We start from the raw sequence: 20,858 nt of genomic DNA, 5'->3' as shown, positions 1-20,858 counted from the left end.
CAGTCAGCTACCTCATTGCGCCTCTTTTTTTCTTTGCGTCATGTGCTGTTTGGGGAGGGTTTTTTGGAAGGGCCATCCTGCGTGACACTGCAGTGCCACTCCTAGATGGGCCCGGTGTTTGTGTCGGCCACTAGGGTCGCTAATCTTACTCACACAGCTACCTCATTGCGCCTCTTTTTTTCTTTGCGTCATGTGCTGTTTGGGGAGGGTTTTTTGTAAGGGACATCCTGCGTGACACTGCAGTGCCACTCCTAGATGGGCCCGGTGTTTGTGTCGGCCACTAGGGTCGCTTATCTTACTCACACAGCGACCTCGGTGCAAATTTTAGGACTAAAAATAATATTGTGAGGTGTGAGGTATTCAGAATAGACTGAAAATGAGTGTAAATTATGGTTTTTGTGGTTAATAATACTTTGGGATCAAAATGACCCCCAAATTCTATGATTTAAGCTGTTTTTTAGTGTTTTTGGAAAAAAACACCCGAATCCAAAACACACCCGAATCCGACAAAAATAATTCGGTGAGGTTTTGCCAAAACGCGTTCGAACCCAAAACACGGCCTCGGAACCGAACCCAAAACCAAAACACAAAACCCGAAAAATTTCAGGCGCTCATCTCTAATAAAAATACACATAAAATGGCTGGATAACGGCCCTCATTCCGAGTTGTTCGCTCGGTATTTTTCATCGCATCGCAGTGAAAATCCGCTTAGTACGCATGCGCAATGTTCGCACTGCGACTGCGCCAAGTAACTTTACTATGATGAAAGTATTTTTACTCACGGCTTTTTCTTCGCTCCGGCGATCGTAATGTGATTGACAGGAAATGGGTGTTACTGGGCGGAAACACGGCGTTTCAGGGGCGTGTGGCTGAAAACGCTACCGTTTCCGGAAAAAGCGCAGGAGTGGCCGGGGAAACGGTGGGAGTGCCTGGGCGAACGCTGGGTGTGTTTGTGACGTCAACCAGGAACGACAAGCACTGAAATGATCGCACAGGCAGAGTAAGTCTGGAGCTACTCTGAAACTGCTAAGTAGTTAGTAATCGCAATATTGCGAATACATCGTTCGCAATTTTAAGAAGCTAAGATTCACTCCCAGTAGGCGGCGGCTTAGCGTGTGTAACTCTGCTAAAATCGCCTTGCGACCGATCAACTCGGAATGAGGGCCAACATGCGTACAGAATAAAAAATTATATCAAGCTTATCTGTCCATAACAATGGCTGGAATGCATGCATACAGAATTTAAAATAGTTTGAAGCTTATCTGTCCATAAAAGGAGATGTCTGCAGGTACTCCCAACACGTTTCGTCCGTCAGCAACAGGACTTCATCAAGGGGATGACCACACTGAGCAGGCTTTGCTCTATTTATGCCCAAAGGAGGTGATTAATGATGACATCACTTCCTGTGATTATCATTAGTTTTATTAAAGTACTTAGAGGAAAAACGATTTTTGATATTCTAAATGGCACCTCTTTTTTTGCATCATGTGATGTTTGTGGCCAATTTTTTGAAGTGCCATCCTGTTTGACACTGCAGTGCCACTCCTAGATGGGCCACGTGTTTGTGCCGGCCACTTGGGTCGCTTTGCTTAGTCATCCAGTGACCTCGGTGCACATTTTAGGACTAAAAATAATATTGTGAGGTGTTCAGAATAGACTGTAAATGAGTGGAAATTATGGTTATTGAGCTTAATAATACTATGGGATCAAAATGACCCCCAAATTCTATGATTTAAGCTATTTTTGAGGGTTTTTTGAAAAAAAAACACCCGAATCCAAAATACACCCGAATCCGACCAAAAAATTTCAGGGAGGTTTTGCCAAAACGCGTCCGAATCCAAAACCAAAACACAAAACCCGAAAAATGTCCGGTGCACATCTCTAGTTTAAACTGACCACACTATCATACAGGAATATACATGAATCCGGTATCGCTAATAACTTGTTGCCACAATATCTGACAATATCCTCGCAATCACCGAACTACACGTATGGCTTGATATTTAATGGAAAAATACCTTTATATATATATAGTGTGTAATGTAGTAGTCAGCAGCACTCCATTCATTCATAAGTAGTAAAATACAGCCGGTGCTTTCCCGGTAATATCCCAGTGATGGATATCCATAAACAAATGTAGAACTCAGCGGCACTCACGGCTCCCAGTCAGGGAATGAAAGAAGACACAGGCGTTGTGTACCAGTCAACGTTTCAATGTTATTTAGGTAAACCTGAGGAAAATGTTTACCTAAATAACATTGAAACGTTGACTGGTACACAACGCCTGTGTCTTCTTTCATTCCCTGACTGGGAGCCGTGAGTGCCGCTGAGTTCTACATTTGTTTATATATATATATATATATATATATATAGAATTGAAGACTACGGCGCTCGGGTGCAGTTTTGTGATAATTATACCATAAGTATAAAATTATAAAAATATAATAAAAAAAACCTTTTTTTAAAAACACTTCTCAATAAATTATTTGAGTGGCAGCTTGTAATACATAAACATATGCTTGGCATGCATATAAAATCTGTTGCAAGAATTAGTGAAAACAAGCGCCCAAGAGTGTAGTGATTAAATTCAGGGGGAGAGAAGGTATAAAGAAAGGGATGATAAGGATCCGCTTAAAACACTTATCTGGTAAAGAGAAGCTCAGCTCAAGCAGCACTCTTTTGTGGCTTAAAACATGCGGATAAAACAGAAGAAAACTAACATAGTGTATACCGTTTGAATTTCGTATTGTGTTACTGCTTAGTTTCACAGGCCTAATTAGGGAACTAGCTTATTCCCAAATGAGATCAATATATAGCCTGAGCAGTGTATATATTAAAAATACAAAGAATTTAATACACATAATCACATAAAAATACACATAAAATGGCTGGATAACATGCGTACAGAATAAAAAATTATATCAAGCTTATCTGTCCATAACAATGGCTGGAATGCATGCATACAGAATTTAAAATAGTTTGAAGCTTATCTGTCCATAAAAGGAGATGTCTGCAGGTACTCCCAACGCGTTTCGTCCGTCAGCAACAGGACTTCATCAAGGGGATGACCACACTGAGCAGGCTTTGCTCTATTTATGCCCAAAGGAGGTGATTAATGATGACATCACTTCCTGTGATTATCATTAGTTTTATTAAAGTACTTAGAGGAAAAACGATTTTTGATATTCTAAATGGCACCTCTTTTTTTGCATCATGTGATGTTTGTGGCCAATTTTTTGAAGTGCCATCCTGTTTGACACTGCAATGCCACTCCTAGATGGGCCAGGTGTTTGTGCCGGCCACTTGGGTCGCTTTGCTTAGTCATCCAGTGACCTCGGTGCACATTTTAGGACTAAAAATAATATTGTGAGGTGTTCAGAATAGACTGTAAATGAGTGGAAATTATGGTTATTGAGGTTAATAATACTATGGGATCAAAATGACCCCCAAATTCTATGATTTAAGCTATTTTTGAGGGTTTTTTGAAAAAAAAACACCCGAATCCAAAACACACCCGAATCCGACAAAAAAATTTCAGGGAGGTTTTGCCAAAACGCGTCCGAATCCAAAACCAAAACACAAAACCCGAAAAATGTCCGGTGCACATCTCTAGTTTAAACTGACCACACTATCATACAGGAATATACATGAATCCGGTATCGCTAATAACTTGTTGCCACAATATCTGACAATATCCTCGCAATCACTGAACTACACGTATGGCTTGATATTTAATGGAAAAATACCTTTTTATATATATATATATATATATATATTTATTTGCAGTTGACCAGTTGTCTTATGTATAACACATTGTGTAGGGGACAGGTCAGTGCTGTGTAAACCATAAGCCAGAATACATATGACATATCACTAGTAATTCAAGTATCAATATCTGGTCTGTATTTTATTGAATATAAACACACAGGATTCTCATGTGCATGGAAGCACACAATCAAGAATCTGCATATCTTTAGCTGTTGTATCGTATCTGGCTTCTTGTTTGTTAGAGACAATGGTAACACGGAATAAATGGGAACATTACCAAGCCTCAATTGTTCATGTTAACAATTGGGGCAAACAACGGTATTTACACATTAACTCAGTCAAAGTTCTATCTTCCATGGACACAATGCTTGTTTGGACAGAGCAATCTGATACTGTATGTTTTAGGATACTATAGGAATTTGTATTTCTGGCTGTAATACATTTGAGTGTACAGTATATTTTCTGTAAGTAAGAAATATTTGCTATTGTGTTACAGTATGATATATATTAACAAATGCGTCTTCTACCGTAATGCACACAGTAACTTGCCGTTACTGTCATTTATGCCCTACCTTATAGTACGCATATTTGACGCATGTATCGTAGATGCATCCATTAGTAAATGCCATAGTGTATTCTAAATATCAAAATATGCAATTTGACTTTGACAGTATATAAGTGACACATTGCATAAACTCATTCTCATGAATAATTAAAAAAAAAATCTAGACTAATCTGAGTTGTATTTTGGAGAAAATAGAGCATCTGAAATTAATAAAGAGGTAGTCGTAAATTGGCAGCAGAATGGACTATGAAGCTACATTTTACTTTTTCCACCATGTGCATTTCCAATGGGACCAGCAATCCCCCAAAATTAGGCCATACTCATTTTCTGGTGGCAATTTTCAAAACCAGAATCTGGACGTGTACCTCAGTGACATGCGGTGAGGTAAGGCAGAGCCTTTCCTGTCATACTAACATATACACCAGAGTTTTAACTATATAAACTATATGACAAATACAAAGAATAAATTAGAAATATCTTCTTTGTATTATTCTAATCATCTTTATAGTGAAAACTGTGGAGTAAAAAGTCTGTGACAGGTTTCACATCTCTGGTCAGAACGCATCAAATTTCCAGCAGTATACCTGTGTATAATGCCCACATGAACCCTTTGGCTCATATGTTGTGTGTAATTCTGGCTCTGGTACTAGCCAGTGCCTCTTGAGCCATTTATCTCACAGTACATCACTGGTGTACCTATATACTGTATGTATATGAAAGGCAAATATGTGCATTGATGTAAAATGAAACCTCCCTGAGCTTGCATGTTTTTTACAAAACTATGACAATCTGACATCTTTTCACATTTGACCGTATTTATTGGCCATATGCAATCCAGCTATTTCTCAATGATTAATGGCAAAGTGGGCACAGATTTAGCCATTAACGCCTTTGTTTTCAATACGTCTTATATTATTTTGTAAGCAAACGCTCTCACACATACAGCATGTATGTATGAAATTATATGGATACAGAATCATTTTGTTTATTCAATCTCATAATACTTAATACATTTTCTTTTAAAGGCACTTAAAATGGCACATGCTGGAATTTCTTTGTCAGAGTTAGAAGCATCTGTTGCATCTCCTTTCACTTCAAATATTCCTAATATTACATGTGTTCCAAAGCTCATCAAGTAAGTTGTCCTTCTGTCCTTCATCTGCAACAGTTATACAACCTAGAATGTTGGGAACTGTTTTTGACTTGAAATAAATAAAAATAAAGTATTACTGTGTCTAAAAGATACTATAACTAAGCAAGAACGTCTCAATGTATTATACTGTATTGTGTAATTCACAGTCTATAACCACTGTTTCATTGAAGTCTTGACAAAGGGAACCTCATTTATATTTAAACTGTGTTGACATATTTGGATTTTTGAGAGGGTGCATCTTATTTTTAACTCTAAGGAGTTATCATAATGTGATTTTGCAGGTAGATAAAAAGCATGGAATGCGTAAAAAAATCATAATTCCCATTGCAAAACTGCCAAAAAATAAACAAAACATTAAATCTAACTGTGAAAATAAAGCTGTATTGTGTGTGAATGCAAAAACACCAACTTGCTTCTCATCATGATTTGTCTGGGTATATACATTAGCGCACTTTAGGGGTTATTCAGGTTTGTTAGCAGGGTCGGACTGGTCCACAGGGGTACCAGGGAAACCACTGGTAAGCCCCACTGCCTGAATGCCCACTCCTTCCTTTCAGTGGCGTAAGTTCGTCACAGTTGCCCGGATGCAAGAAAAATATTGGAACCCCCCCTATTTCCTATATTAAGATAAATATATGTATGTATGTGTGCGTATATATATATATATATATATATATGTATGTATATATATATATATATATACGTGTGTGTGTGTGTGTGTGTGTGTGTGTGTGTGTGTGTGTGTGTGTGTGTGTGTGGAGTGTTCTGGAAAAAAAGTATATACTATATTTATACATTTAATTGTCTTTTGTTTTAAATTACACATTTCTTAGCAGTCATATCCAGGATTAGAATCAATGACCTGTTACACTGCAGCAGACACTTTACTGATGGAGCTATTTGCTCCTGTAGAGGAAGCATGAGAATTCTAACTATATGAAGTTACGTGTAATTGTCAGAGAAGTATCTTCATATAGTTAGAATTCTCATATTTCCGATACAGGAGCAAATAGCTTCATCAGTAAGGTGTCTGCTTCCAGTGTAATAGGTCGTGGTTTCTAATCCTGGGTATGACACTTGTAAAATGTGTATATTCAGTATAATAAAGAGGGTGTGATTTGTAAGGTGCAGGGACCAGTGAGGAAGTCGGCCACTGAAGAGATAGCGGCAGCTATCAATTAACTTAATTCAATGGTGTCACAGAATGGGAGGAGAGGTGCCCCCCTTCAGAGCAGAAGCCCGGCGGCAGATGACTCCGTTGCCTCCCAGAGTTCTGCCTCTGCTTCCTTTAGGTATCAGGTTCCAGACTGTGCACTTGTATTATACATGGTGGATATGTTGCATTACTCTGCACTAGACTATTGTGTATTTCAAGCCTCTGTGGATGCTGGCCACACTCCCTTTGTAGGCTGGCCACAACCTTAAGTATGGGCCCCTAACACTGCATTCCCCCGGTGGGAGGTTTATGCCCCAGTCCGACACTGTTTGTTAGTAAACCATAAAGGTTAGCAATTCGGCAAAATCATGTTGTCCTGCAAGAGGAGCAGATGTAAAATGTGCAGCCAGAGTTAGATTTGGGTGAGTTATATTGTTTCTGTGCAGGGTAAATACTGGCTGCTTAATCTACACTGCAATTTAGATTTCAGTTTGAACACACCCCACCCAAATCTAACTCTCTCTGCACATGTTACATCTGTCCCACTTGCACTGCACATGGTTTTGCCCAATTGCTAACTTTCTTGGTTTGCTAACAAACCTGAATAAGGCCCTTTGGGTATGAATACTAATTGCATCTGCATTGCATTCTAAAAACTAAATGTCGATATTTATCTATATGCATAGTAGAACCTAGAGTAAGCCCTGGACATAGGCCAAATAGACTATCTCTAGGGTGCCATTGCTCCAGGTGGCATCAGCAGTAGAAATACAATTCTTGGTGGTAGAATTAGCTGCAATTTAAGGGGCACCAGCTAAAATCATACCTAGGGCTACAAATTGGTCAGGGCCATCTCTGGTTTTATCCATCTTTGTAGTGAATTATGAAGCTAAATATACTGTATATGACTATTAACCAACATGTTGTTTTCTCTGGCAGGGAAGGCCGGAATACGCTTGTTACATCATTCTCCCTCTTTAAATTCTTGACGATGCACACCCTGATTGTTTTACCTTGCACTATGCTTCTCTTTTGGGTATGGCTATCATTCTACCCTCCATAGAAGTACCATCCAATGATGTTGATGTTTGTTAAGCACAACAAAAAGAAAGTATTATTTATTTAAATGTTACTAAGATGAAAGGTTTATCATAGCTATAATACTTTCACCTGCTCATTATATTCTGCTTGGAATTGTGTTCTCTGGGCTTCACTAATTTTACTGCTTCATTTATTGCCTGCATTAAATAATTAACTGCAGCACATAATTACATTAGATAGATAGGAATATAAACCATTGGCAATAGAGCTGCTGTACATGCTTATGTTTAGAAAATGGCCAGTTACTACCCCCAAACGTCTGCTTCCGGTCAATCAACCTGCATTCGCCTAGCAATAAAGAGAAAAACGCAGTTTGACCTCGCACCTGCCCATTACAATCCGTACGCATGTGCAGTCATCCAATAACTGTCCGCCTTGCAATTTCACTCTATAGTGATCAGGTATGAATTAGGCCTTTAGCCCATTGTGTATTAAATATGAAATTGACATATACATTTTCATTGTCATTAAGGGGGACATGTACTGAGGAGTGATAAAAGTGGAGAAGTGAGCCAGTGGAGAAGTTGGCCATGGCAACCAATCAGCATTCACGTAACATTTAGAATTTGCATACTATAAAACTATACAGAGCAGCTGATTGGTTGCCATGGGCAACTTCTCCACTGGCTCACTTCTCCACTTTTATCACTGTTTTTACTTTTTATCACCCTAAGTGTTTAAAATATAAATGTGTGCTGATGCTCATTCTACCACGGCAATATTATTATTTCTATATCAACGCAGTAACTATATTTTGTTTTTATAGCTACACAGTGACAGGCCAAACCTTGTTAGCCCTCCATTGCCTGATATATTTGGGTATTACATGTACTCTGATAGAATCATAGACAGAATTTTGTGCACGTACCGTCATTTATTATAATGCATATAACTAAAGGGGCCTACACACTGGGCGATATTTTTGACAATCGATATTATCATCCAATGATATTATTGATGGTCGATTTTACCTACACACTGGACGATATCGATGGTCAATTTTGATGACATGAGAGTACATACATCTATATCGTCCAAATCGAGATCAATGATGAACGATTGCGGGCATCGTTGATGCATCCACACTGCAAGATATGAACAATTTATCATTCAATTATGTATGATATCGTTCATATCTTTCAAGATATTGCCCAGTGTGTAGGCCCCTTAAGTCTAAAGTGCTTGATCTTTAAGCTGTATTCATACATACAGTACATAATCTCACTTGTAATTTCCTTCTATCAGAAACAAACCCTTCTTGGAAACAATCAGTTCCTTGTGCAAGATTTGTCTATAAGCTTTTCAGTCACCTTAACTAGTAAGTATTCTTTTTCTTTTCTATTAGCGTCTTGTTATTTTTGTCCAGATCCAGAGAACTAGAGCAGAGAACAGCCTAATAGCACAAGTGATCTGCAGCAATGTTTCTGCTCTGTTCTTCCTCTAGTGAGTCTGAATGCTCCTGCACCGAAGCTTGCTCGACACCGACCATCAGGACATCTTCTTTCTCCTCCTTTGTTACTCTCAATTCTGATGCATTTTATTTTCAACATGGTAGTACAGATTACTGCTTTCCTCCTGCTTCAGCAGCAGCCATGGTTCAGTGAAACTGACGTGTTCAGGTAAGAGCTATATCCACTGTAGAATTCCCTTATTTTTTTCATCTGATGAGCATTTATGGCATTTACGGAAGCATGTCTGGTTTCAGGCCAGCAGACTAAATTTCTTTGCATAGCATACAGATCCCTGCATTGCTGACATAATGTAAGGCTTTTCTCAAAGCTGATAACTTGGAGGCTTGAAGTGCCAATGCAGTTATTGGAGACCATTCACTTATTTTAGCACAAATGGTTTAGCTCACATGTTGCTGTTACTGTGTTCTACAACAAGATCAATTTCTAGATGAATTTTAAAAGCTTTAGAGGCTAGATAATGTACAAGTTAGACTGTGATCTATTGCTGTGGGTTGCAAGCAAGCCTACCTGCATGAAAAGTGAGTTCATGTTCTTGGAGGTGTCTGTAACTGGGCATCCCCACTGTCAATGGGTTTTAAAAGCTACTAATGAAACACATAGAACACATACAGTCTCAATATCATGTATATGCAATGATGTAAGGCATGCATGAGGTTTGGACTAATAGTACTGTACATTAGGAGAAAAATGGACATGTTAATGAGGAATGTGGCCTTACAAGTGCAATCCCTTACACGGTCACATAGATTCTTTGCATGGGATCTGTCTTCACACTAGTGGATGGTGGTTGGGGATGACTTACACCTTTGTATGATTCACTAGGCAGTGGTTCTCAAACTTTTCTGCAGTGACCCACTGAAGAGTGACATCCTTCCACACATGTGACACAAAATCTGAAAGCTATAAAAATGAATGTAAATAAACCTGTCTGTACCCAAAGCACACACTACCAGTAGTTCTTTACATACCAACTACCCCCTGTTCTCTTATCCATTGTAGTTTACTTACTATAGGGCATCTTTACTATTCCGTTCCTCTTAGTCTCCATTTCTACTGAGCCAACGGCTGCTTGCTCCCAGCTTTTGTCCATGACAGATGTCATGGTGCTGAGATGTCTGCCAGGTGGTAGATGGGTCCTATTTTGGAAAGCCTACTCTGCCCTAGTTATGACCCTGCTGTGGGGTCTGCCCCCCACATGGCAGCTGTGGGTTTTGTTGTGCCAATGCTCCACTCCTTACATTTGTAGCTAGTCACTTCAGGAGCCAACGCAGTATCCAGTGGAGCATAAGGAATATTGGCTGACATTTTTTTGACCTTTTATCGTGCGCAATACACCAAGGGCCACAGGTTGAGAAGTGCTGCACAGTGCATTAGGCAGATAAGTCGGTGCAAACAGTCTGCGTATTGCGTTATTAGCAGATGATCTTTGCTGTTCTTTTACTAACACAAAGCAGCAGCAAACACAGGATTTCTGAAAGAAGGGGGGGTTTCCAAATGTTTAATCATAGAGCGATTATCATAAGTCCATGAAGGATTCATAATTATCATGTAACAAGCTAGAGTCTGCCCTAAACATAGTGCAGTTTATGTAATACAGTAGGTCAGACACATGCAGGCCTAATGCATACGGTAAGCCACTAACCAGATTCTCTCTCTGGGGAAATGATTGCGCTCCCCACAGACACACACAACAGACTTGGTAGGAAAATCTGCTACTGGGCATGTGTACTGCATGTAGTGGCCGCTGGCCAGGCTGTGGGGCATGGGGATTTCCGGGCAACTGTAACCCCCCCCCCCCCCTCCCCACCGTGTTTGCCTTTATAAAGTTATCATCCCAAAAGAAGTATTGCATGGCAATGCTGTCACAATAACAAATGAATACAAATAAGACATGTTCCTGAAACATCATGAACTCCTCGAGCAGTTGTATAACTCTTTGTTTCCTTGATCCACAGTGCATGTCTTCCCTTAAACCTCAGCACAGAAAATGTTACAATGAGGGAACAAGGATTTTCAGAGAATTATTATACCACTACAATGTTTCCTGTCACATGCTTCAACCTAATTATTGTAGAATTTGTGTTCTCCAAAGGCAGACCATTCAGACAGCGCCTGTATACCAACTGTAAGTAGCATGTAAAATGAGAAAGTGAAACATTCATGTGTGAACCACTGACAAGATACTTTTGCTTTTTAGTACCATTTTGAAAATGAAGGTTATGTTGTATATATGTCAATACAAAAACCACATGCCTGTGGGAAATACATACACTTTACCGATGGCCGGGATGCTGGCTGTCTAGATACCGACAGTGGCATCCCGGCCGCCAATATGCCGGCAGTGGTGTGAGCACTAGAAAGCCCCTTGTGGGCACGGTTGCTCACTGCACTCGCCACAGGTTATATTCTCCCTCTATGGGTGTCATGTTGGGATTCCGGCATCGGTATCTCAAACACCGGATTCCTGACAGCTGGCACTTTAACCACATCCCCTCCAGTGTCCCTTCCACTTCTCCAGTAAAGTGGATCAGGGCATGATGATGATATTTGCTGTAAATCACATCATCATGGCCACCCTCGAATGTGTAATGCTGGAAATCAACATACCCCCACTACTCACACCTAGACCTCTCCCTCCTGGAGGGTATCACTATAAAGTTGGCAAGCATAGGAGTCACACATAAGCACTTGTCCCTCCATCTTCTGAGAGACACACATGACGTTACACATGTGAGCAGAGTGACTTGAGTCACAATGCAGAGTACACATGTGCTGCATATTTTTCACTTATCTGTATATTTGTATCTGTATATTTCTCTGACGTCCTAGTGGATGCTGGGGACTCCGTAAGGACCATGGGGAATAGACGGGCTCCGCTGGAGACTGGACACTCTAAAAGAAAGATTAGGTACTATCTGGTGTGCACTGGCTCCTCCCTCTATGCCCCTCCTCCAGACCTCAGTTAGAATCTGTGCCCGGCCAGAGCTGGATGCACCTAGTGGGCTCTCCTGAGCCTGCTAGTAAAGAAAGTAATGTTAGGTTTTTTATTTTCAGTGAGATCTGCTGGCAACAGACTCACTGCTACGTGGGACCGAGGGGAGAGAAGCAAACGTACCTGTTCACAGCTAGGTTGCGCTTCTTAGGCTACTGGACACCATTAGCTCCAGAGGGTTAGAACACAGGCAAAGGTCCTCGGTCGTCCGTTCCCGGAGCCGCGCCGCCGTCCCCCTCGCAGAGCCAGAAGATCAGAAGTTGGTGATGAAATCGGCGGCTGAAGACTCCTGTCTTCATTAAGGTAGCGCACAGCACTGCAGCTGTGCGCCATTGCTCCCACTGCACACCACACACTCCGGTCACTGTAGGGTGCAGGGCGCTGGGGGGGGGGGCGCCCTGGGCAGCAATAAGAATACCTTTGGCATAAAAAAGACACATAATACAGTCTGATAATACAGAGATGATGGTACTTCTCCGGAAGCAAGGAGTTACAGTTATCCCGTACTTGGACGATCTCCTCATAAAGGCAAGGTCCAGAGAGCAGTTGTTGGTCAGCGTAGCGCACTCTCAGGAGGTGTTGCTACGGCACGGCTGGATTCTGAATATTCCAAAGTCACAGCTGATTCCTACGACGCGTCTGCCCTTCCTGGGCATGATTCTGGACACAGAACAGAAGAAGGTATTTCTCCCGGGGGAGAAGGCTCAGGAGTTAGTGACCATGGTCAGGGATCTCCTGAAACCAAAGCAGGTGTCGGTGCATCACTGCACGCGAGTCCTGGGAAAGATGGTAGCGTCATACGAAGCCATTCCTTTCGGCAGGTTCCATGCCAGGATCTTTCAGTGGGATCTGTTGGACAAGTGGTCCGGATCGCATCTTCAGATGCATCGGCTGATCGCCCTGTCCCCAAGGGCCAGGGTGTCTCTTCTGTGGTGGCTGCAGAGTGCTCATCTTCTCGAGGGCCGCAGGTTCGGCATACAGGACTGGGTCCTGGTGACCACGGATGCAAGCCTCCGCGGATGGGGGGCAGTCGCTCAGGGAAGAAACTTCCAGGGGCTGTGGTCAAGTCAGGAGACTCGTCTGCACATAAACATACTGGAATTAAGGACCATATACAACACGCTGAGTCAAGCGGAGCCCCTGCTTCGAGACCAACCAGTGCTGATTCAGTCAGACAACATCACGGCAGTCGCCCATGTAAACCGACAGGGCGGCACAAGAAGCAGGGTGGTGATGGCGGAAGCCACAAGGATTCTTCGTTGGGCGGAGAATCACGTACAAGCACTGTCAGCAGTGTTCATTCCGGGAGTGGACAACTGGGAAGCAGACTTCCTCAGCAGGCACGACCTCCACCCGGGAGAGTGGGGACTTCATCAAGAAGTCTTCGAGCAGATTGCAAATCGGTGGGAACGGCCACAGGTGGACATGATGGCGTCCCGCCTAAACAAAAAGCTAAAAAAATATTGCGCCAGGTCAAGGGACCCTCAGGCGATAGCTGTGGACGCACTGGTAACTCCGTGGGTGTTCCAGTCGGTTTATGTGTTTCCTCCTCTTCCTCTCATACACAAGGTACTGAGAATAGTAAGAAAAAGAGGAGTGAGAACGATACTCATTGTTCCGGATTGGCCAAGAAGGACTTGGTACCCAGAACTTCAAGAGATGGTCACAGAGGACCCATGGCCTCTGCCTCTCAGACAGGACCTGTTGCAGCAGGGGCCCTGTCTGTTCCAAGACTTACCGCGGCTGCGTTTGACGGCATGGCGGTTGAACGCCGGATCCTAGCGGAAAAGGGTATACCGGATGAAGTAATTCCTATGCTGATAAGAGCTAGGAAGGATGTGACAGCAAAGCATTATCACCGCATATGGCGGAAATATGTTGCTTGGTGTGAGGCCAGGAAGGCCCCTACAGAGGACTTCCAGTTGGGTCGTTTTCTGCATTTCCTACAGTCAGGTGTGACTATGGGCCTCAAATTAGGGTCCATAAAGGTTCAGATCTCGGCCCTATCCATTTTCTTTCAAAAAGAACTGGCTTCACTGCCTGAGGTTCAGACGTTTGTAAAGGGAGTGCTGCATATTCAGCCTCCTTTTGTGCCACCAGTGGCACCTTGGGATCTTAACGTTGTGTTGGATTTCCTGAAATCCCACTGGTTTGAGCCACTTAAGACCGTGGAGCTAAAATATCTCACGTGGAAAGTGGTCATGCTATTGGCCTTAGCTTCGGCTAGGCGTGTGTCAGAATTGGCGGCTTTGTCATGTAAAAGCCCCTATCTGATCTTCCATATGGACAGGGCAGAATTGAGGACTCGTCCCCAATTTCTCCCTAAGGTGGTATCATCGTTTCATTTGAACCAACCTATTGTGGTGCCTGCGGCTACTAGGGACTTGGAGGATTCCAAGTTGCTGGACGTAGTCCGGGTTTTGAAAATTTATGTTTCCAGAACGGCGGGAGTCAGAAAGTCTGACTCGCTGTTTATTCTGTATGCAGCCAACAAGGTTGGCGCTTCTGCTTCGAACCAGACTATTGCTCGCTGGATCTGTAGCACGATTCAGCTGGCTCACTCTGCGGCTGGATTGCCGCATCCAAAATCAGTAAAAGCCCATTCCACAAGGAAGGTGGGCTCTTCTTGGGCGGCTGCCCGAGGGGTCTCGGCTTTACAGCTTTGCCAAGCTGCTACTTGGTCGGGTTCAAACACATTTGCTAAGTTCTACAAGTTTGATACCCTGGCTGAGGAGGACCTTGAGTTTGCTCATTTGGTGCTGCAGAGTCGTCCGCACTCTCCTGCCCGTTTGGGAGCTTTGGTATAATCCCCATGGTCCTTACGGAGTCCCCAGCATCCACTAGGACGTCAGAGAAAATAAGAATTTACTCACCGGTAATTCTATTTCTCGTAGTCCGTAGTGGATGCTGGGCGCCCGTCCCAAGTGCGGACTTCTTCTGCAATACGTGTATATAGTTATTGCTTACTAAAGGGTTATTGTTATGAGCCATCTGTTGATTGAGGCTCAGTTGTTGTTCATACTGTTAACTGGGTATGGTTATCACAAGTTATACGGTGTGATTGGTGTGGCTGGTATGAGTCTTACCCTGGATTCCAAATCCTTTCCTTGTAGTGTCAGCTCTTCCGGGCACAGTTTCCCTAACTGAGGTCTGGAGGAGGGGCATAGAGGGAGGAGCCAGTGCACACCAGATAGTACCTAATCTTTCTTTTAGAGTGGCCAGTCTCCTGCGGAGCCCGTCTATTCCCCATGGTCCTTACGGAGTCCCCAGCATCCACTATGGACTACGAGAAATAGAATTACCGGTGAGTAAATTCTTATTTTTTCACTCATCTGTTATGTGCACTACAGTGTTGTCAAAGTCTACCATCTGGTGCAGAAAAATGTATTGAAGGAAAATGACCATAGCAAGGTGATAATGCACCTTGGGCCAGTCCAGACATCATGTTACCACAATGATGGGTTGTGGTCACCAGGATCAGAAACACCTGAGCATCAGGATTGTCCAAATGCATGCTAGACAACTGTGCAACAGCTGTCCAGGCTGCAAGGTGCCATTCCCGGCTCCATGCCAGCCAAATACAGGTGCCTCTGGGGCAGCAACAGTACCATCCCCAAGCCCCTTTACCTTGGTGGTGGCAGTGCTCACACACCCCTAGTTACAGCCCTGTGCAGGGAATATCTATATGGAGCTTTGCAAAACACAATGCATTTGTTTAAGGACATTGCGTGAAATAATGTGTGCTACTATGTTGAATACCAGTAGGAGAGAAATGTAAAGGTGAATACACATGGTGAGATCCTTCCTATGCCCGATTTTGACTATGCAATTTCCCTTGAACTCGCCCAGAGCCCAAAACCACCAATTTTGACTATCTGCACTTTCGATTTTGTCTATGTAAGATTTTGACTGAGTGCCAATTTTGTCTATACTTTGTACTAGATAGTACACTAGTTAGTCAAGATTGACTTGCCTGCACAGTCTATCTAGCCTTGGGATACCGACCCCATGGGACTGCGCATTGGGAAAGAATTGGTATTGCAAGCTGCCTAACACCTTATGATTTCCACTAACTTTCCTTGCGATTTTGACTATATAGTCAAAATTGAAAGGAGAAATCACACAGTGTGTACACACCTTAAGACTGAAGAAATGAAATTTTCTGCAGCAGGGTACACTGTGTTCCAAAGGGAATACATCAGGGTGTAGAGTTGGATCTTGATCCAGAGGCACCAACAGGCTAAAGCTTTGACTGTTCCCAGGATGCATTGTATGAACTCCTCTATAACCCGCCTACGGACACTGGAGATCAGTTTGTAAGTTGGTGCCTGCAGAGTAGGTCACTTAACAGAGGGGGGGGGGGGGGGGGGGCTGTGCTAGGCAGCCCTGAAAAGAGCTCCGAGGCGGGTGTAATGGCGGCAAAGGCATCTACTATGTCTATACTGGCATATATGGACCTGGACTCCAAAAAGACCTTTGAGGTGCTCCCTTTTAAGGGAGACATCCTATTTGGGGAGGATCTGAACAAGATTGTGACTGACTTGGCAACTGCTAAGACTGTGTTTCTCCCAAATACTAATCCTTCTGCGCCAAAGGCTAAGAGTACCACTTTTCGTTCCTTTCGACCTCCAGGGAAAGCAAAGGGTCAGGTGTACCAGAGACAGGCTCATGCTTCCAAAACCACTAAGCCCAAACCTAAACAATCCTGGGCTGCCCATCAGTCTGCTTTCAAACAAGACAAGCCTGCTGCATGATGGGCCGGGCCTCCCCCTGGGGGATCCCAGGGTGGGAGGCCGACTTCTACAATTTAGCCAGGTCTGGTTAAGGCCCACTTCATACGCCTGGGTGTGGGAATTTGTCTCTCATGGGTACACTGTCTCTTTCAAGAGACGTCCCCCTCGCAAGTTCTGCATGAGGGTTATTCCTACGGATCCATTGAAAGCGCAAGCTCTACACCTGGTTGTGTGATTCCTCCTGGACACAGGAGTAGTAGTGCCAGTACCTCTGTCCCAAAGAGGCAGGAGAAACTATTTGACCCTGTTTCTAGTCCCGGTCTATACTCAACCTCAAATCATTGAACAAATTTGTGAGAGTATCCAAATTCCATATGGAAATGCTGCCCGCTATTGTACTGGCCATGGAACACGAAGACTATATGGTATCCCTGGACATACGGGATACATACCTGCATATACCTATTGCCATATCGCATCAGCAATATCTGTGGTTTGCTATTAGCAACATACATTATCAATTCCAGGCTCTGCCATTTGGACTGGCCAAGGCCCCTCGGATCTTCACCAAGGTCATGGCCAAGATGACGGGCCTTCTCCGTCATCAGGGAATCAGGATCCTACCGGTATCTGGACGACTTGCTGATCCTGACGAACTCCCAAGATGTTCTCCTCAGTCATCTGGACCTGATGGCCCAATTACTACAAGCCCACGGGTGGCTCATCAACTGGAAGAAGTCCTCGCTGGTCCCTGCTCAGGGCATGGTGCACCTGGGGGCACTGCTGGACACACACAGACAAAGACTGTTTCTGTCCTCAGAGAAAGTCCCAAACCTTCAGGACAGGATCATATACTGCCTTTCTCACTCAACGGTGTCGATACATTCGGCGATGCAAGTACTAGGCCTCATGGTGTTGGCTTTTGACATGGTAGAGTACGCTCAATTTCATTTATACCCTCTGCAGAGGTTAATGCTTGCCAAGTGGGATGGCCTGCCCCATCGGATCAGGTCTCAAATGATCTCCTTGACTCCGGAGGTTCATTTGTCACTGAGCTGGGTGGCTACAGGATCAACAGTTGAGCAGGGGCCGCCCTTCTGGGTCTCTGATTGGGTCTTATTGACAACGAACGCCAGTCTGCGGGGTTGGGGCGCGGTGTTAGAGCAACACTCTCTCCAGGGTCAGTGGACCAAGGAGGAATCTCTCCTCCCGATAAACATTCTAGAATTGCGGGCAGTGTTCACGGTGGCATACATAAATCATGAAGGCGGCACTCGAACCCACATGGCAATGACGGAAGTATCAAAAATCCTTCGTTGGGTGGAATGCCATCAATATCGGTGGTGTTCATTCCCGGAGACCTCACCTGGGAAGCGGATTTCCTCAGTCATGAGGACGTACATGCCGGAGAGTGGAGTCTTCATCCGGGAGTCTTTCAACTCCTAGTGGACAAGTGGGGCCTACCAGATGTAGACCTGATGGCGTCTCGACACAATCACAAGGTTCCGGTCTTCGGATCAAGGACAAGGGATCCTCAAGCAGCGTTTGTGGACACACTAGCAAATCCATGGAACTTTCGGCTGCCATCCGTGTTCCCTCCAGTGTCACTCCTTCCCAGGGTACTAAGGAAGTTCAAGCAAGAAGGAGGAATACTACTTCTAGTCGCTCCAGTGTGGCCCAGGTGGCATTGGTTCTCAGACCTGCAGGGTCTATCGATCAAGTGTCCTCTTCTACTTCCTCAATTCCCAGACCTCCTCATTCAGGGCCCTTGTGTCTACCCAGACCTGGCCAGACTGGCTTAACGGCGTGGCTATTGAAGCTTCACTCCTGAGGGCGAAAGGATTCTCCGAGGCGATTAACTAAACTATGTTGAAGGCCTGCACACCAGCTTATGCACGGATTTATTACATGGTTTGAAATTCTTACTTCACCTGATGTGCTGCTAAGAATTACGATGCATACAATTTCAGAACTTCCAGACTTTTAGCTTTTCTGCAAAAGGGCCTAGACTTAGGCCTTCGTCTGACTTCCCTCAAGGTTCATATTTCTACCTTGTTGGTGTGGTTTCAGAGGAAGATTGCGTCTATTCCTGATGTTCATACTTTCACTCAAGGCGTTTTACAGATTCAGCCTCCGTATGTCCCTCCTGTGGCTCCATGGGATCTGTCTGTTGTCTTGAATGCTCTACAAGAGTCTCCATTTGAACCTCTTGAGTCTGTGTACCTTACATATCTTACAGTTAAGGTTGTGTTTCTGCTGGCTATTGCCTCTGCTAGGAGCGTGTCGGACTTAGGAGCTTTGTCCTGTCGTCTGCCCTTTCTGACATTTCACTGTGACCAGGCAGTTCTTCAAACTCGCCCTGGTTAATTGCCTAAGGTGCTGTCATCTTTTCACCTTAACCAAGAGATCATTGTTCCGGCTTTTATCTCTTCTGGATTGTCCTCCAAAGAGTGATCTTTGGATGAGGTACGGGCTCTCCGTATTTACGTGGAGAGAACTGCCTCTCTCAGGTACCCTTTTTGTACTTTTTGGTTTTCACAAACGTGGCTGGCCTGCGAATAAGCAAACCTTGGCCAGATGGATTAGAATGGTGATTGCAGTAGCTTATGCACAGGCTGGTCTTCCAGCTCCTGCTGCTATCAAAGCCCATTCTACTCAGTTTTTGGATCTTTTTGGGCGGTCCGCCGAGGCGCGTCCGATGAACAATTGTGCAATGCGGATACGTGGCAGGGACGTGCAGTCATGGGAGGCAGTGCCTACCCTGTCTATTGATCAAAATAATTCAAATAAGATACTTATGACACAGCTACTGTGTTATAAGTATGTAGTCTAGTCTTTATATTATGTTAATCAATTTTATGGTGTTAAAAAAAAACGTTTTAAATGTGTCAGAGGCACCGCTCTCGGTGCCTCCTGCTGTCATTTGTGAGAGGGCAGGAAGCGGGGGGGGCGGGCCAAGCATTGGGCAGTAAAAGCCCATTAAAAAAAGGTATGTAAGCGGCACCTCTAGAAGTGCCTCTTTGCCCAATCACATCTAATTCTGTGACAGGGGTGTGCTTTCATATGAGCTGAAAGCACGCCCCTGTCACTGAATTAGATGTGATTGGGCAGTGGGCAGGACCAGTCCAGCCGAGCTGCAAAGCTGTGCTCAGCACCGGCGGCAGGGGCAGATCGACTGGCGCTGTTTGGGGCTCCTTATGAGTGAGTTAGCGGCAGCGGCGCCGGCGGCGGCAGGGGCAGATCGACTGGCGATGTTTGGGGCTCCTTATGATTGAGTTAGCGGCGGCGGCGGCAGGGGCAGATCGGCTGGCGCTGTTTGGGGCTCCTTTTGTGTTAGGCAGCAGCGGCGGTGGGTGACGCTGGGAAGAGGGCATGACCTCTGCTGCAGCCCCTGCTCTCACTGCATATGCCGAGAAGTAAACTCCAGTGGCAGAGTGGGGGGTACTCTGATGAGACAACAAGTCCAGCCAAGTGCAGACCGGAACACTTACCGTATATACTCGATTATAAGCCGACTTTTTCAGCACGTTTTTTTGTGCTGAAAAAGCCACCTCGGCTTATAATCGAGTCAGCGTTAGGAGGGACACGGAGAGCGCAGCGCGCGGATCTCCTGTGTCCCTCCTGCATCTCCGGCGGTGTGTGTGTTAAAGGAAGTGCACGAACCGGCACTTCCTTTAACACACGCCGCTGCCGCCGGAGACGCAGGAGGGACACAGGAGAGCCGCACACTGCGCTCTCCGTGTCCCTCCTTCAGAAGACAGCGCGGGAGCGACGGAGGGTAAGTATCTGGCACTGTGGGGCATATATGGCACTGTGGGGCACATCTGGCACTGTGGGGCATATCTTTCACATCTGGCACTGTGGGGCATATCTGGCACTGTGGGGCATATCAGGCACATCTGGCACTGAGGGGCATAT

The 20,858-nt window shown here is 44.4% G+C and overlaps 1 protein-coding gene across 1 annotated transcript in view; it reads left to right on the top strand.

Moving 5' to 3' along the window:
* The window catches only part of LOC134909505 (probable cation-transporting ATPase 13A4), a 332,428-nt gene that overhangs the window by 258,240 nt on the left and 53,330 nt on the right, over positions 1-20,858 (top strand). Inside the window, exons 23-27 of the mRNA XM_063916442.1 lie at positions 5,359-5,468; positions 7,582-7,678; positions 8,989-9,061; positions 9,188-9,362; positions 11,171-11,340. Of these exons, the coding sequence (XP_063772512.1) occupies positions 5,359-5,468; positions 7,582-7,678; positions 8,989-9,061; positions 9,188-9,362; positions 11,171-11,340 (625 nt within the window). The remainder of the gene's footprint in view (positions 1-5,358; positions 5,469-7,581; positions 7,679-8,988; positions 9,062-9,187; positions 9,363-11,170; positions 11,341-20,858) is intronic.

The sequence above is a fragment of the Pseudophryne corroboree genome, chromosome 4 (genome assembly GCF_028390025.1).
Source record: "Pseudophryne corroboree isolate aPseCor3 chromosome 4, aPseCor3.hap2, whole genome shotgun sequence".
Taxonomy (NCBI): domain Eukaryota; kingdom Metazoa; phylum Chordata; class Amphibia; order Anura; family Myobatrachidae; genus Pseudophryne; species Pseudophryne corroboree.
Note: the sequence above shows the minus strand (reverse complement) of the source record. Positions and strands in the feature narration are given on the sequence as shown.